The 17419-nt window shown below is 43.3% G+C and overlaps 1 protein-coding gene across 10 annotated transcripts in view; it reads right to left on the bottom strand.

Annotated features, from left to right (window-relative positions):
• Positions 1 to 17419, bottom strand: part of EBF1 (EBF transcription factor 1) — a 273509-nt gene that overhangs the window by 245430 nt on the left and 10660 nt on the right. For all 10 annotated transcript variants that reach the window (XM_065029681.1, XM_021288959.2, XM_065029678.1 and 7 more), the window contains exons 5-6: positions 15659 to 15732; positions 8538 to 8606 (exon numbers count right to left, since the gene is read on the bottom strand). In XM_065029681.1, the coding sequence (XP_064885753.1) occupies positions 8538 to 8606; positions 15659 to 15732 (143 nt within the window). The remainder of the gene's footprint in view (positions 1 to 8537; positions 8607 to 15658; positions 15733 to 17419) is intronic.

Here is a 17419-nt window from a genome sequence, read left to right as displayed (position 1 = left end):
TTGTGGAATGCCATTTTGGACATCACCCTGTTGTTACAATATAGGAGAGATTTGGCCGGGCATGCCGGCGGGGGGGACGATGGGGGTGGTGGTGCTCCCCGGTCCCCACAGCCCTACTGGGAAGGACAACCCCCACTTCACTGGCAAACGGGAACGCGATGTCCCCAAGTGCACTGATGGCCACTCTGCCCTCGCTGTGGGTGACACCATCCAGTGCCCACCCACCCTGCTCCCCCCAAAATTTGGGTGCCTGCCTTTCAGCACTGGCTCACTCCCCACTGCGGGAAAAAACAGGGGTGCAGAGGGTGATTTCTGCCATATCACCAACAAAAATCCCAAACTGCTGCCAAACTCAGCTTCTTGTCAGATGAAGGAAATTTAATTTTGTTGTAGTGAATGCTGTTAGTCTAAAAATCTCTCTTTGCTCTTGGACAAAAGCTTGTAATTGGAGAAATAGCTCTTTTTAAAGTTATCTTCATCTGCCTACACCTTTAGAGGCAGCAAGAAACCAAAGACAAAACAGCACTGTTCGTGGCATTTCAATGATTGCCGTGAAAGGCTCTATATCTGGGTCACCTTACTACTGCCCAGTATATAATTTCAGTGACTTGAAATGAAGCCTTTTAATAACTTATTTTATATAGTTCGCATATTAACAGTGCCAGAAAATTTGTTTTCACATTGCCTATTTCCAAACACTGTTTTTAAAAAGTGAGTAGAAAATTATTCATTCTGCTTTAAAAAAAAACAACAACAAAAAAAGACCTCTAAAATACTGTCCTTAGCAAAAAAACAAGTAAACACTCATTTGATACAGTAATATATTCTGATCACAAACCACCTATGCAAAGTTGCTAATGTGGCACACTGGGAACTTTGTATGGCTTTTCTGTACTTTTCCAGAACTGTTAGAGAAAAATTATGCTACAGCGAAAAATTTATACTAGTATTTATACTAGTATAGTAGTATACTAGTATACTACTACAGAGACTTGCTGCTCTCTGAGGACAACATTAAATCCATTTCTAGAAAGTTATCTCAGTCGTGATTTACACAGAAACCCACAATTGTTTCTTACTCTCTTTTAACTTTATTAGTTAGATGTTGTACTAAAATTATATATCTCCAGCGGGCAGAAATGAACTTGAATTTAGCAGAGTTATTTTGATGTGGTCAGTTACTTATAAGAATACATTTTGGTGGATAGAACATGCAAACATTTATGACAACTCACAGGAAGAAAACTACTCATACTCCTCAGCTTCTGCAGAATAAGGCTTGGGTTATGTTTTTACCCAATAAACGCTGGGATACGTTTTTCATGTTCAGAACAATTTTAGCTAATCTGCATTAAAACTGAGGATGATCTTTGCAAATACATTTTCCTGTCACTCTGATTCTTGCAAGCATTCCCACTGTGACAAAAAATACAAAAATAAGTCAGGTGTTAAGATGGGATGGAAAATTTATCCACACCAGAAACAGTGTCTACATGTATACGCACATGAGAAAAAGCCAATACTTTTTTCCCCAAAAAAATGCCCACTCTTGAGACCGAGAAAAGCTGGCACTGAGCTGCGTGGAGCCGGGGACCCCACAGTGCTGAGCGCATCCTCCCTGCGGCAGGACACGCTTTGAAGTAGGAGTTCATGTTAAGAAATGGATAGGTAGGAATAGCACATTCAAAGCTTTGTGACCAGAAACAAAGGGGCAAATCACCCTGCCAAGCCCCGGGATCCTCCTGGGATCATCCCGGTGCACTTGGAGCTTTCCTAATGCGGCAGGAGGTCACTGCGGAGAGGTAGCCACATTTTTTAAGCACCTCTAACCTTGGATACCCAAATCCTGCCATCCGAATGAGCAGCAGAGTAATCCACGAGATCTCAATTAGACCTTGGGGTGCTCCTCTACACAAGCAAACCCGTCGGCTCTTCAGGATGGCCTTGAAGGAGTTAGACAAGCTGGTGCACTCTCCTAAAATTGTTAATCCTTGCTGACCAAGACTGAGATTTTCAGCAAGAGCCCAAGGGACTTGATGACCTGCCGTCAGCCACAGCTCTGAAAGCAATGGGTGCAGAGCTGTTCACCCTGGGCTCATCCAAAGCAAAGCAGAGCGATGTGGACATTGGGGCAGCAGGTCCAGCACACCCCATGCATGCACTCAACTCACTTTTTGGACTGACAGCACAACTGGTCAAGCCCCAAAGGGCTGTAGGTGAGCACTAAAGGTGGTAATCAAATGCCAAAAGCAATAGAGTAGACTGGACTTCAGTTTCCCTCATACCTGGGACATTCAGTGCAAGCCTAAGTTTTTTATTCTCCATAGAAAAACTTCAGTCTCAATTTTTAAACGGCACCAGGAGAAGCGCTTCTCTTCAGGAATGCAGTCAACAGCCTACCTAGAGACTACATAGCATTTAGCACAATGAGCCTTCTTTGAGACAGGAGCCTCTGTTATATCACCGTGATATTAAATAGTAATAATCAGGCATGAGATCGTAGTGAAATAAAGCCCAAAACACTGGCTGCAGATTCAAAAGGCATCACTGAGAGAAGCAAGTTGCTATTAGAGCAGTGTGAAATGTTTGCAGTGAAACCCAAAACCACATAAAACTTGCCTGGTTTGGGGTTTTATAACAAAGTGAAAACTCAGAACAGGTTTGCTGAGAAAATCACAAACCTCCTGAGTGAAGCCGAGACCAAAATAAGGTTTTGCATAATAGTTTTGAGATTATACAAAAATCCTTATACTTGGGGGCAGAGGGGAGAGAAACAAAACAAACAGTAAGCAGAAGCTGGTTTGATCCTGCACAAGTTTTCTCGACCCCAAGAGCAAAATTAATGGATTTTGAAGCAGCAGCAATATGTGCCAACCCCAACAGGCTGAAACCAAGAGATTTTTGCAAGAACTCTTGCAAAGTTACCCCCAGCTCTAGCGATTTCTTCATCAGAAAGAGGACTGACACCAGATACATTAGGACTGCTGGTAGAGGGCCGAGCATATCTGACTCTCTGTGTGAGAAGCATCTACTGATCACTCTCTCATTTATCTCACAAAGACACAAAATGCCTTTGGTTGCCTAAGTCATGTGGGAAATGTTTTGGGTAATGCTTCTCAGATGCATCAATCACAACCAAATCCTCAAGGATGTGTGTTTCAGTCCCTCCCCTCTGAGAAACGCATGGGTTCACAGGCTCCGGGAGCTTGCACGAAACGCTTGAGGCCAACTTCTGCCCGTCTGAACACCCTGCTTAGAGGCCCTAAGGGTTTAGTCGGCACAGCCTATAAAGACAGCCTGGGAGACATCTCTGTGCAGTGCTGGGGGTGTCCTCTGTCACCCTGTTTCTGCTCCCCGCACTCCCTCCCTGCTGGATCAATAACTCCCATCTGACACTGGAAGGGGCACAGCAATGAGGTGGGCTCTTTCTAGCTCAAGATGCAGGAGAACTGCCAAATATTCAGGCCCAGGAGCATTTCTCACCCATGTCTTGACATCTATCAAGGAGATCCATGCCTGCCCTCTTGCATGTAAAACTCACCCAAGGATGCAGGACAGATGGGACCCACAGCCTTTTGCAGCCCCATCACCAGTGTGAGCAAGCAGGGGGAGGAGGACACCTTCCTCTGACCCCACGCTGCCAGGTTCAGGTACCCATATGGCCAGAGGGACCAAGACCTGGGACTCCTGCAAAGGGACCACTCCCAAATCACCTGGCATCTTCTGCCACTTTTCTGTGACACCGGTGCTATGACAAGCCTGTGTCCCTGGCTGGGGATCGTCTGCGGTTCCGATCCCATTCCCTGCAACAAAGCAATCCTCGGCAGCTCCCTCCCAAGGAAAACACCCAGCTTGTCCTCTCCCGAAGCTGGCCCGCTCTGCCATCCCACCCACATCTCCATCACCCTCCCTCCGGGCATGGAAACCTGATGCGAAGTATATTAATCGCCACATCTGCCTAAAAAGTGTATTTGTGAGGAGGATGCAGTGAGCGCAATCCAGTCCCGTGTGTCATTTTTCCACCTGCCTGGTATTTAGGGTGAAAAGATTATCAGGCCGGTAAAATACAATCTACTACGCAATGACTTGTAAAGTGGTAAAATGGGGACACTGAAAGTCATTCACGCCTCTTTTCATGTCATTGCAGAGTGAAATCCTACCCTCAAACATAAAATTTTTCAGCTTAAAGACTGAAAGATCTCAAAAACATATGTAGGTAGGCTGGCTCCCTCCATAGCTGTGACAGCTGGGGACAGATTACATAGAGCCTGGCCAAGCATCCCATACCGCAGGTGTCAAAAGCACACAGGCCTTCCAAACACTTGTAGCAGGTCATGCATTAAAATGTACCTTGGTGTCATCAGATAATAAAGTAGATAATAAAAATATGTTATAGCCTCCAATGTACGAGTTGCCAACTGCTGCTTCAAGGACAAGAGCTCTGATCACTTCAATATATGGCCAGACAAGGGCTAGAAGAAACCCTGGTCATCCTCAGGCTGACCTGCCACCTCAGGGCACCCAGGCTCACCCAGGAGAGCTCCAGCACCAAGCCCGTTCACTTACACAACAACTAAAATGTACCTATCCCAAAGAAAGACAATCATGAGATTTCTTGGGCAGGGCTGATCTGTATTGGTAAATCTCAGCACAGCCAATTTCAAGTCACTGTCATCAGCCTGCTTGTGTGCTCTGGGAAGTGCAAAATTTGGGGTGGACCAGCAATGGCCAACCGGGCTGTTTTCAGCCCTTTTGCCATGCAGTGTCACAGGCTGGTGGTATATGGTATAGATTCTAAATGCTGAGATGTTTCTGCCACTATATTTGGGATTGCAGTGGTTATTCCTATTTTATCAGTCAGTAGGACTCCTGTTTACTGGATGCAGCCATAAAAGGTAAAGAAGCCCCAGCAGACACAGGCAACACCATTAAATATCGGTCCCAACAACTGTAAATTGGGTTTAAAAGTTTGGAACACAATGCCGAGAGAGAAGCTGCTTTCCTGAACCAAGGAATAACAGAAAGCCCCACTTTCTCCCCTATGTGACTTTTGTCATTATCATCTTTTCTGATTCTTACAAAGCAAACCTAATTAGGAATCTTTCTCATTAGTCTTCCAGAAAAATTAGCACAGCTTATGCTAATTACTCCTGTAAAATTTAATAAACTCGTTGAAATGGGAATAGTCTAATGAGGTTTTATTTATTGAACTAAGATAACTGTAAGGAAAAGGGTTAGGCCACCAGGATATCCAGAGTGGTAATAAAACTACAATTTATTCAATTTCTTCACAGGAATTTTATTGCAAACCTTTTAAATTCAAATATGAGTTACAATTTGAAAGTTAAATCGATCTAGAATTTAATTTAATAACAGGAAGTGCTCTCTGTTTTGTTTAAGTGTGATTACAATGCAGCCCCGCCACTGCACTTGTAGGAGGAATTGTGCATTTGTGTTGTGACAATAATACCCCTTTTAAAATGAGTTCCTGTTCATCAGAGCTTCATCTCAACACATGTAACTGAATTAGTGATAAAATATACAGGCAATGCTAAGATGATGATTCAGACACACACATGTTTCCAAGAAACTCCCTTGAAATGACTGCTCTATGAGCATAATAGATTTATTTAGTTCTCCAGAGAAAATTTAGATAGCTATGAGTATAAATTTCTCTAGATCCCTTTCACTGCTATATCTGCTGATACCGTAATACAGCAAAGTATAAAGCAATTTTATAAAGGATAAAATCATATCTTGTTTCAAACACAACTACACACTCTTTTTAAAATCCCACATTTTGATTAAATAAAGATATACGATTTATTTTCATATATATCTAGTGTTTGAAAAAGAACACAACACATGTAACTTCCAAGCTGCCAAACAGCCTCTTTGCCAAGTTCACTAAACCACCACAAAGACAGAGCTCTCTCTATCCCAAGTTTCTCTAGCCTCATCAAAGAGAATTAATCAATCTGAAATAGTATTCCGGCGTGTAAGAAGAGGATAGCATTTCCATGTAAGTACATAAGTCAAAAATCCCATGGATAGATCCTACGTTAAAGTCTAAGTTAGGTCAGAGTCTGTGGATTCGTAGGATTTGATGCAAGAGTTAGATTAAATCCATAGGCAAGACTTTATCAGAACGCAAGGCATGTGGGAGCGCTTTAGCCCAAATGGTAAATGAATTCTGTAAGCTCACATGCAAATAAAAATAGCTAAATATGGGTTTGCATATCAATTGACATAATAGTTAAAAATTGTGTGCATGGAGAAGTGACAATAGAGTACAACTAAACACATGTTCTGATTTGCACAGGCATTTTAACACTAGAACAATTTTAAAGGACTCATTTTAAGGTTAAAAAAAGCTCCACATAGATCACTACGTCCTTTCCAAACTAAAAGGCAGGGAAAAAAAAAAAATGAATAGGATAAATGTCACAAGAAACATCAGTAAAGCCACTAACTGTATAAAGCACATACTTATTTGGCCTAAATTGTTTGAACTAGCCCCGGCCAAGAAAAGGTTTTAAGTACCCTACTGGGACAGATGCGAAGCGGCAACAATAGAAGCCACACTAATGCAATCCAGGTAACACAATACTGTTTCAAAAACATGGGGAGGGCTAATTACAGTACTGCTGAGTCAAATTTCTTATACCACTGCAACCCACAGGAACAGGTCAAAATCAAATGTTATTCAAACCACAGTCATATCAACCTTCTGTATCAAAGTCACAATTTAAAACCAAGAGAAGAACTTAAAAGCTTAACCCATTCACAAGCCAAGCGTGATTCAGTATGGGAGGTAAGGGTTTGTATCATCATCTTCAGATTACGTTGAGCTCACGTTTTAAAAGCTGTCTTCAGAACCTTTTGCACCGATTTATTTAAATACCGATAAATTGATCACTGCTAGGAAACTCAATCTGTTTTTTTCATGTAACTGTTCTCCTCATTTTGCAGGAAGCAAATAACAGACAGCATCCCTGGCTTTCACCATTTAAAGTGCTTTGCAACTAGCAGTTTTGCATACTAGATAGTTAAACAAAATATTTCCGTAAACCTGCCATTAGCATCTTAACATCTCACTTTCCCGTACAATGAAAAATTCATGTGAATTTTGTAGCTTTCATGTCACTCAAAATGCCACTCTTAACACCATGTTTATAGTGTTCAACTCTGCAGCACGCTTATAAAACACATCTCTACACTGATTTCACTGTGGGGTTTTCACCCCCCCACTTTCCCTAGTACCACCTAATGCTCACAGAAGATGAAAATATGCCTAGGTAAAGCAGATAGAAATATCTTCTGAGATTTAAACATTCTTAGGATTACATATTATAGCTAATCAAAACATCTGCTGCAAGCTTCCAATAGATGCACTTGCTCACCAAATTCTAACAAGCACCAAAAATCCGAGAGTCTGGATGAGCACAAAGCCGGACGAGGCTCTGCCAGAGCCCTGGACCGCGTGTGGCACTCGACACGTCAAACCCTCTGCACTTCCTTTCGTGTTTCATAAAAACGGATGCACTGGCACAGAAGATAGTTTAAACTTAATGCAGCAAGCGTGAACTCAGACAATAATGCAAGGAGAAGCACACTACTCCATACTCTCACCCCTATATGTATAGGTAGTTTCCCTTCAGGGTCCCTCTACCCACACATTGGTGGAGGAGTATCGCTTCCCCCAGCTGATCACAGACACTTTCAGTACTTCATGGTTATTTAACTCTTCTAGAGTAATGCTGCATAGTAACCTGGTTACCCCACATGGCTTTGGACAATGAGTTTGGGCAATTAAAATGACTGTTTGGCTACCATTTTGCATGATTTGCAAGCACAGAAACTATGCGTGGCTCCAAAAAACTCAAATAGATGTACTGTACAACAGTGATTTACTTGGTGGTGTCAGATTAGCAATATGGATCTGTTTAAAAACACAACAATTAAGACAGGCAAAAATGAATTAATCAACTGACAATACAGTCAAAATCATATTCCAACCAACAGAAAATAACAGGAGGGGGAAAAAAAGTACTTTGCAGATCTATTTTTTTAACTGTTTTTATGCATAAATAAAAACCTTAAAATGTAGATGGATTGCATCCAACGGAACTACTGTAGCTAAAAGTGATAATGATTCAAACATTTTTCAAATAAAAGTTAAATATTTATAAGCGCCCAAGCACATTTCATAAATCACAAACTATTATTATTTTATTCCTGAAGCTTCCCTGGCACAGCATGTGAATTGAGCCGCAGCAAATCAGAAAGAAAAATCTCCTCTTTATGCACATGAATCAGTTACAAGAACCAGAGCCCTCCAAAGAGCAGGTCGCTCCGTTATCCTCCATATGGCCCTTCCACGGCAATCGCAATTGCAAAGCACAACTAATTCGGTATCAAAAACAAAATTTCATCCACATATACTCCTAATTCTTCCCCATTAGCAACACAGGGCAGGTGTTTCATTATAATGAGGAGAGGGGAAAAAAATGAAAGGAAACAATAGCAGTCCTTACCTGTCAATTATCACTGGATCTGATGGAGTCTCATTTCTGTTGCCACAGCTTTTCTTGTCACAACAGCGGCTATAGAGCAAAAGTGAAAGGATTTAGTGCGACCATTACACTGTAAAATCATCATTACGAACACGGTAGGTTCAAATTGCCGGCTAGAGTTACCGCTCGGTCCCTGCCTGGAAATCAGTCAAATGTAGTGGGTCACATATGGGTTAATTACTATGTTTAACTTCTTGCACAGCTGGTTAGCAACAGAAAATATAAAAAGAGAGGGGTTTTGCCCCTTTCACAAATAATAATTCAAGGATAACCCGAAACAGGGAGAACTGCCTATTCGCAGCCTCTTTTCCACAGGGTTTAGCAGTTGTCCTGTGTACACTCGCACACAAAATAAAGCAGCTTTTTCCCTGCTGAGCCTGGTTTTTAGAATCGCTTGACGTTTATGTTACACATGCTGTTCCTGCTTCTGCACACAGATGAATTCTCAGCTACCAGGAAACCTCCCTCCAAAATCTGAAAGCACAATTATTCTCCCTCTAAGAAACGCTGTTGTTAATGGGGAAGCCAAAATGCAAGTACCATCAGCAGTGGATTTTAATGCTCAAGCGTGCCTGTTTCCCCAAGTTTTCCAAGCATGTTAACAATCGCTAATGCCACGTAGAGCACAGCTCCGGCGGCTGGTGCCCTGCGTCAGCTCGGATACAAAGCAGGCATGTGAAATATAAGCTCCGTCTCTTAAAGCCCTGCTCCATCGCTGACCTCTAGGCTGGGATTCTTTTAAGCTAAGGGTGGCTCATTGTTTCCTAAGAGAGGTTAAATTGTTGTTTGTGATGATTCCTTGTCAGGGGTTATTGTCCATTAGGAGGCATAAATACATTGCAGGTAAACTCACAGGCAATGTAGGTGTTTCTGCTCAGGGTGAGAACCCCTCCTGGTGCATCCAGAGCTGTGGCTGAGCAGCATGGGGGCTGCTCTGTTCTCCCCAGCAGCTCATGTAAACCCAACAGAACAAGGCACAGCTGTGTAGGTGAGCAAAGCCTCAGGCTTTCACCCACCTGCTCATCCCAAAGAGAAAACACCCACCCAGCAAGGAAAACTGCTGTTTGGTGACATCCCTTAACAGAAAATCAAGGCTGCAAGCAATGAAAGAAAAATATCAGGAAGCTCCTAGTCTTCCCAAGGTCTCCCTGGTCCCCAGGGACCTCATGGATGAAGCCTGGGCAGCTCCTGTGGGGTGATGTCTACAGGGGGCTTGGGGACAGGGAGCAGGGACCCCATCCTATGGTGGCACCAGGTGACACGCAGTGAAGACCACCCAGTTTACTCTCCCTGGCCAGACCTGAGCACATCTCCCCATTCAATAAACTTTATGGTAAACCTCAACCCCACATAACCAAATCTTTGGAAACCACCAAGTTTGTTCCAAATGGCATCCTGGGGACCTGCCTATCGCCCTTATTTCAGCAGCTGGCAGAAGCAACCACTGCTTGCATTCCCAACCCAGATGAACTATTCTTTTTTTACCCAGAAGGTGGAAGAACAGGAGGGCAGGAAGAAGCCCTCAGAGTGCCACACTATATAAATAGCCCTGTTGGGAGTATGACAAAGGTTCTCTTGTGCTGCTAAACAATAGAGTGAATAATATACAGTTACCCACCAAGATTAGCAATAAAGCAACTAACCACACTAAAGATAACAAAAAAAAAAGGGGGGGGGTGGGGAATGGCCTTTTGCAAAAACAGCCTGTTTAAACATGGTTTTAAAAAAAAATTGTTTTCAAAGAGAGGAAAATACATAATTCTTTTCACCGCAAAAAGCTTCAAGGCAACTATTCAGGGCTGAAACTTTGCACAGTTAACACATGTGCGGTATCTTCATTTTGGTGGAAGTTACATTGTTTGAGATTGCCAAAAAAAACTGCTTAATTTTACAGCACAATACCACAATTGATCCACCAGAAAATGCAAGAGCCTTGGCACCCAGAAAGTATTAAAATTTAGGAAGGAATAAAATATGCTGTAGGTAAATAGTCATGTGGATGTTCAGGGGGGCTTTTTGCCTATAAAAGAACTTCTCATTGGAGCGCAGCTAGAATGTGTGGGGTGAGAAAATTTACCCACAAACAAGGCAATAAAAACTGCTAATCATTTTTAAATGATTAAAATGTAATTAGAAACAGAGTTGGCACAAGTTAAGACAATGCAGTTCTTGTGACTGAAGCGAATCAGGGCTAGTCCTGACATTCTCACAGCAGACGGGAGGGACAGAAATTGCCTCACTTACTCAGGCGAGTGAAGGTTCCCAGGCTCCCAGCCCGAGATGAGCAGATACCACCATCCGTGCACCACCAAGCCCAGAGCCCAGCACCTTCCTGGGGCACTAACCCAGCGGGAGATGCGGTCACGGGTGCCCGGAGATGGGGACACCTCAGTGTCACCTCCTGCTGCCAGCGGGACAGAGCCAGGCGCTGGCTGATGGGGACAACCCGGCTTTGAGAGTGGGGGAAATGCCACGTTGCTCACTGGGTGGTCCCTTCGTTTGGCTGGGGTAGAGTGTACCCCAATAATCACGAGTAACAGTAGGACACCTCGCTCATTGCACCACAATTTGAGAGTGAATTTGAGGAAGGAATGGGTATGTGGCTGGCATGTCCCATTGCCTGGTGGCTCTGTGGCATGAAAGGAGACCTCAAATGTTCTTTCATGTTCTAGATAATTGTTTTTTAAACCTTAAATTGCCTTTTGCATTTTTTTCCCCCAACAGCAGAATCCAAGGCTTCTTCTACCTCAGTTTTTCTATGCAGAGAATCAAAACGTCATGTAAACCCTGAGTTTGAGACCTGGTTGCACAGAACAAGAAGTGTTTTTAATTCAACTTGCCTCGAAAGCTTTAGCCTTTAGTGCCTACTTAACGCTTGCAAAAAAAAGGTTCCTAAATATTCAACGCCCTTTCTCCTTTCTCTGAGGAATTAAAAATTCCCAGGAGCTTCTCCCAGTCACCCAGAAACCTTCCCGCTCCCAGCAGGGCTCTGTGACAGTGCAGGGAGAAGTTCAAGTGCCGGAGGGCAAGGACTTGTCCTCGTTGTGCCTCCATGATACCCATTCTTCAGTGGGGCAACGAGCCACAGCTCGGGCAGAACATCATGCTGGCCCACAGGAAAAAGCCTGTAAAAATTCTTTTGTCTGGGGGCTTGTTTGCTTTTAAAACAAGCAGTCCTTGATAGTCATGAAGTCTCATGCCTCTACGACCCCCTCCAGCTCATGCATCCCATCTCTGGCTAACCCCAGGTTTCCCCCCTCCTGTTGCCGTCCTCGCCATCCTCAGGGCTCATGTCCAAGCCCCACGTGTCCCCATCCTGCCACTTTCCAGGCTTCCCCATCCCCTGGCCACCACCACTCCCAGCTTTTGTTGCTGCCTTTGTCCTCACCGCAACCCCCTAGGGACCTGCTGCCCTCCTGCCATCTTGCTCCACATCTTCCTCCTCTTCTCCCCTTCCCTGCGCTGGAGCATCTCCATCCCGGCCCTGCCATGGGTGCACAGGAGATGGCCTCCTCACCCCAATGTCTGGTGCCCCCAAATTCCCCCACCCTGGCGGTCAGGAGCATCGCTCGCGAGAGGAGCCCTGCTTTGTGTATCTGCGCGCTCCGGCTTTCCGCGGGGACGATGAACAATGAGGAATTACGGGGTGATGGCACGTGGCCAGTGCAAATGCGACTTTCCGATCATTTCGTTGCCAGGCTCTAACAAGTCGTTAGCGAGTCTGCGTGGGAGATGTTGCAGAAGCTCCCAGCGAGGAGGGCTTCATCCTGCAGACGGTGCAGTTGGGACAACCCGTGCCCCAAACAGGCTCCTTGCCTTGAGGTGTGGAGTTGCAAGAGCTTCTTGCCAAAACAGCTGTAGGATTTTATTTTACACAGACAAAAACCATCTTTTACTCCAACCTCATTCTCAGAAATCACTGAACCATTTTAGCTGAAACTTTCCAAAGAAAGTCAGCCTGAGGCTGACACCCTGCAAAGGATATTTCAGCCAGAACAGTTTAAGTTTGGCAAAGCTGTAAGCCACTGAAGGTTTCATAATGGAAATTGTTGAGGCAATATTAACTATAGATGTCCCTCCCCATGCTGCCTACAATACTAATAAATTCCACTGAGGCTGTGAGTTCTCCCCAGCTATTAACATTTTTGCCAACAGTGTAGGTTTTTATATTTGACTAAATGCAGTGAAATCCTTTGAAATAAACAGCCACCTGAAGCAAACCTCAGCCCCGCTTTCCTACCGCAAGCAGGACTCTCCTATACATTTGAATTCTTTGTCTTATCCATGCCGTGGTTGTAGTATACTATAAATACCCAGCTTTGTCACATAAATGCAAAGTTTTATTGTGCAGTTAGCCTTGATAGAAAGCACTGCTGAAAGTTGTTTAGAAATTAAATATCTAAAACAAGCTATTTTAAAATACAGAGCCCTCACTATTTCATGTCTGAAATGAAGAAATTTCATCTTAGGGAGAGCAAGCTGTCTTTCACACCATATGGCTAATGGTAGTGCATAGCAATTAGCTGGGCTGATTAATGGGGAACAGACTCTAATTTTATGCTTATAATTGAGGCTGCATTTGCACCCCTGGTGCAAATTCAGCACATCCCAACTTCCACTTACAACAGGCAAGAAATCAAGAGAAACAGAATGGTGTGGAGAGAGAGATATTTTTTTCCCTTCTAGACCCCTAAAGAGCATCAGATTTGCAATTTAAAAGAGTGTTAGCAGCACAATGGATGACAGATTTGTGCAATAGGGTCAAGCGGCCCGGTAAACAAACAGCACCCTCTTACACAAGTATAGGCAGAAAAGGAAGTGGGTAAAATCTAATATGAGCTGCAAGAGATTTGAATATGTCTCCCCCACCCCATCGGGCACACAACATTTGCCTACCATGGTCAGATTATGGGTTTTTTGCTACCTCTCCACCTTATGGTTATGAAACACAAAGCAGGGACTGGCAGTAAACAAATACAAGAAGAATAAGACTCCCAATCAAGTGAGTTTTAAGAACAAAGCAAACCTAAAGTGCTTAAATAAAGGGAAAGACTTCATATCTTTCCACATTACTGGAGCAGAAATAATTTTATCTCAGTCAAAGTATATTGAATGGCCATAAGTCTTTGATGCAGGTGTTTAGTCTTCTGGTTAAAACTCAGGCCTCTATATAAAGTTTCAATTTACTTATTACTCGCTCTATTTTAAAGTATTTGCAAGAAAATTAATACATTAAAGTAGGATATTATTAATATCCCACAAACGGGTCAGTGAGTGGCTGGCACATGTAATTCCTGCCCCAAAACTTGGCCGTTTAAGAACCAGAAGGGCACATCACCCAGGACTAACAGCAGATTCAGCCCCTGATGTTGGAAGCACTTGAGCATGTGCTTAATTTTACTCATACGAACAGTCCCACTGTTTTACTGGCCTATTACAGGAGCAAAGCAAAGCACACACTTCAGCCTTATCAGGTTGGGGGCCTCCTTTAATATTTCCACGAATTGTTCTTAGCTAGGTGTCTAGTGTGCAAGTGGTGCTAATTGGGCCAATGAATTTTCGGGCAAGTAGGAGTTGTCAGCACGACTGGATTTCCATTTGGAAAGGGAGAACTGGGCAGGGGCTGCCAGCAAAGCAACACTGCAGCTCCCGGGAGAAGCTCAGGCACCTCTTGGAGATAACCTGTTACAGCCCAGGAATGATCAGGGTATCTTTGGTTTCCTAGAAGAAGTCAAACTTACCAAACACCTAGAAAAATACGACCTGAAAACGAACATCTCGAAGGATTTGGGAGTGCTACATGGAGTTTCGCCCAGGCTGGCAAAGCGAGAAGCTCCTTCTCTGCCAGCGTGGCAGAGCGCTGCCCTCGAGCGGGGTTTTATCAGGGAGGAGCTGCCATGGAGGACAAAACATGCAGATCCCCAAGAATTTAAAAAAAAAAAAAAAAACAAAACACAACAAATCAACCAACAGAGAAGTTTCCATCTGATTATTTTGTCTAAGACTCTCCCCCACCAGGAAACCCTCATCCAAGTTTATTCTCTTAGAAGTGGGTTCTAGTTTTTACCCTCAAGGTACTCCTTTTAGTAAGTGTGTTTTGTAAAAGTTACAACGCATGCAATGGCATTTTTACAGGCTTAAAACAACTGATTGTAACAATGAGCTTATGCAAGAATGCCTCATCTTCCACCAGGGAATTATTTTCTGCCATCAAATAACATGTAACAAATGATTTTTTCAGACATGCAAAAAACACCCACTAACTTTAATGAGACTGCAAGGTCAAGCTCTGCTAGGTGTTGGAGGGGTCTGTGGGAAGATGCTGCCTTCTCTGTGGTAAAAAGGAAGCAGAAGAGGCTTCACCTATTTCGATCAGCCAGAAAAGAGAAGGAAACAGCTGCAGAAGTACCGTGTATGAGAGAGAAAATATTTGACTGCCCTGAATTTAAGTGACCAGCCCCAGGCAGGCGTGTTCAGGGGAAGAGAGCACAGGACAGAGCCGGATCTGCACGGGATGTTAAAAGAAAATCAACAAGAAGAGATCTTTTGCATGGAGGAGCATCGCTGAGCAGGGACCTTGCATGAGTAGCAACTAGGACAAAACAGGGCTCCTGACCTCACTCACGTCTTAATGCACACCCAGAAGACAAAAAAATAATGATATAATAATAATAATAATAATAATAATAATAATAATAATAATAATAATAAACAACCAAAACCAAATACTTTTGTATTCGGTCTTACTGATGAGGTTTTGGTGGGAACTGGGGACAGAGATTTGTATTGCTAGGAGACTATACTTGACTGTTAATTTTGGTGAGGGGACCTTTCGTGGGCTACGGTGTCTAAATGAAAACCAGTAGCATTCTGTTAAGAATAACTCTTTATAAATAATTGAAAACTAGTGTGATGACTGAGACCTTGCTGCTAATTACACACACTGAACTGTGTTATTTTGGGATTGTTTAATGCAAGAAAGATAAATTTAAGTCTGAAAATAGCTGCAGGTTCAACCTAGATTTTGAGAGACAGATTCATCTTCTCATCACTAATTAACTGGAAGGGGGTTTATTTCTTACCTGCACATTATTTCATGCGTGAGCAGAACTCGGCACATTTCTGGGTTCTTGTCTTGGCCTTCATATACTATCGCCTAGAAACAAAACATATTTTTAGCTGTGAGTTTGGAGAAAATAAAAACACATCGCAGTAACTAAAGGCACAGCTGGAATTGAAGCCAAGTTGCAGGCTAAAGAGACCGCGTCTTCACCGAACCTGCTCCAAGACTCAGAGCTGGAAAACAACAGAAGCCGAGTACAGCTAAATTCCCTCCTATGTGTTGCACATCTCTCAAGTGGTGTGTAGGATGGGTTTTTTTAGTAGTCAAGACAACCACAATTTTCTTTTCAATTTGGAATAAAATATAAACCTAATAGCATTTTTTTAAAAAATACATAAAAGAAGAAATAAAACACCAAGACTTGGCATACTTTGGGTGCTATTCATTTTAAAAAAAAAAAAGACTGAAAAAGAGAAAGCTCATGTATTTTTAATTACAGAGGCTGCACATCCCAGGCATTTTCCTGGTAGCTCCTGAGAAAGCGCCTGGGCCTGATTCTCCCCTTGAACCTCATGATCCACCACTTTCCAGAGAGCGACTCCAGGGCTACAGGGATATAAATAAGTGAGAGCCAGACCCTACCAGAGCAGAGAATACCAAAACAAACAGAGGATAAACCAGCCCGAGAAATTTGACTCTGCGATAGCACGGGGAGAATCCTTTAAGTTAAAACTGTGGAAAGACGGTGTATTCGCACTGCGAGAAGAGTCTACGTTTGCAGTCCTCCCACCGGCAGAACAGGCGGTGACGGGGAGGGATTGGCACTACATGCTAACTGGTTTAGTGCTCACAGAGCAAGGGTTTCCATCTCATCACGACAGAGTTATGTTTTCTAAGCACTCCTGGTCCTGGGGACCAGCCCCCGAGCAGCAAAACGAGTGCAAAAGAGTTGCCTTTGCAACAGCATCTTGTGACAGCACTGAGGGTCCTGAATCTTTTAGGGTGCCACTCCTGAGCTGGGATCGATGGTTAAAGCCCCATTCCCGGTGGGATGCCCACCCGTGCATCTGAGCATCAGCTCTGCCCTGGCCCTGCACCGTGACCTTTTCAGCCTCTAAAATATAGACAGAGGAAATTGAGGAAAAAAACTTTGCAGATAAAAATGCATCTGATAAGGCTATCCCTAAAGCTAGCAATGAAATAGGTACTGAAAATTTTAAAAAAATAGTATATTATCTGGATGAAATACATTTTATGGAATGAGGTAACTTTGATATGGAAGTGTGGAAAATACCGAGAAAAAATAAGGTATGTTAATATATGATGAAGTAAGATCATGTGAATGGCTTTCCCAGGCCTTACAAATAAAATCCAACAAGGGTAAGAGATGTTGTACCTACAAACAGGGCACGGATCTTAGGACACACATCTGAAGAAGCATGAGCTGAATTTTAACATCATTTTAATTGCAATATGCAATATTAATATCATGCATTATCAAGTGATTTAGTGATACCATAAATAATATCGGGAATGGGGCTGTGTCATCTTTGCTAGTTTTAATCTTTTCGGTTTGGTTTTGCTCTGTGTGTTCCCCCGAAACCTGGCAGCCAGTGGGGCTTTTTCTTTCTGATAAAACAGAGGCCACTGGTGCTGTTGCAACTAATGGTACAGAGTTCAACCCGACTTCCGCCCCCTCATTCCCACCAGTACGGCACAAAACCTGTGAACCCAGCACTCATATCAAAGGGACACAAAAATTGTCACCAGACGCGCAGAG

Source organism: Columba livia, chromosome 14 (genome assembly GCF_036013475.1).
Source record: "Columba livia isolate bColLiv1 breed racing homer chromosome 14, bColLiv1.pat.W.v2, whole genome shotgun sequence".
NCBI classification, from domain to species: Eukaryota; Metazoa; Chordata; class Aves; order Columbiformes; family Columbidae; genus Columba; species Columba livia.
Note: the sequence above shows the minus strand (reverse complement) of the source record. Positions and strands in the feature narration are given on the sequence as shown.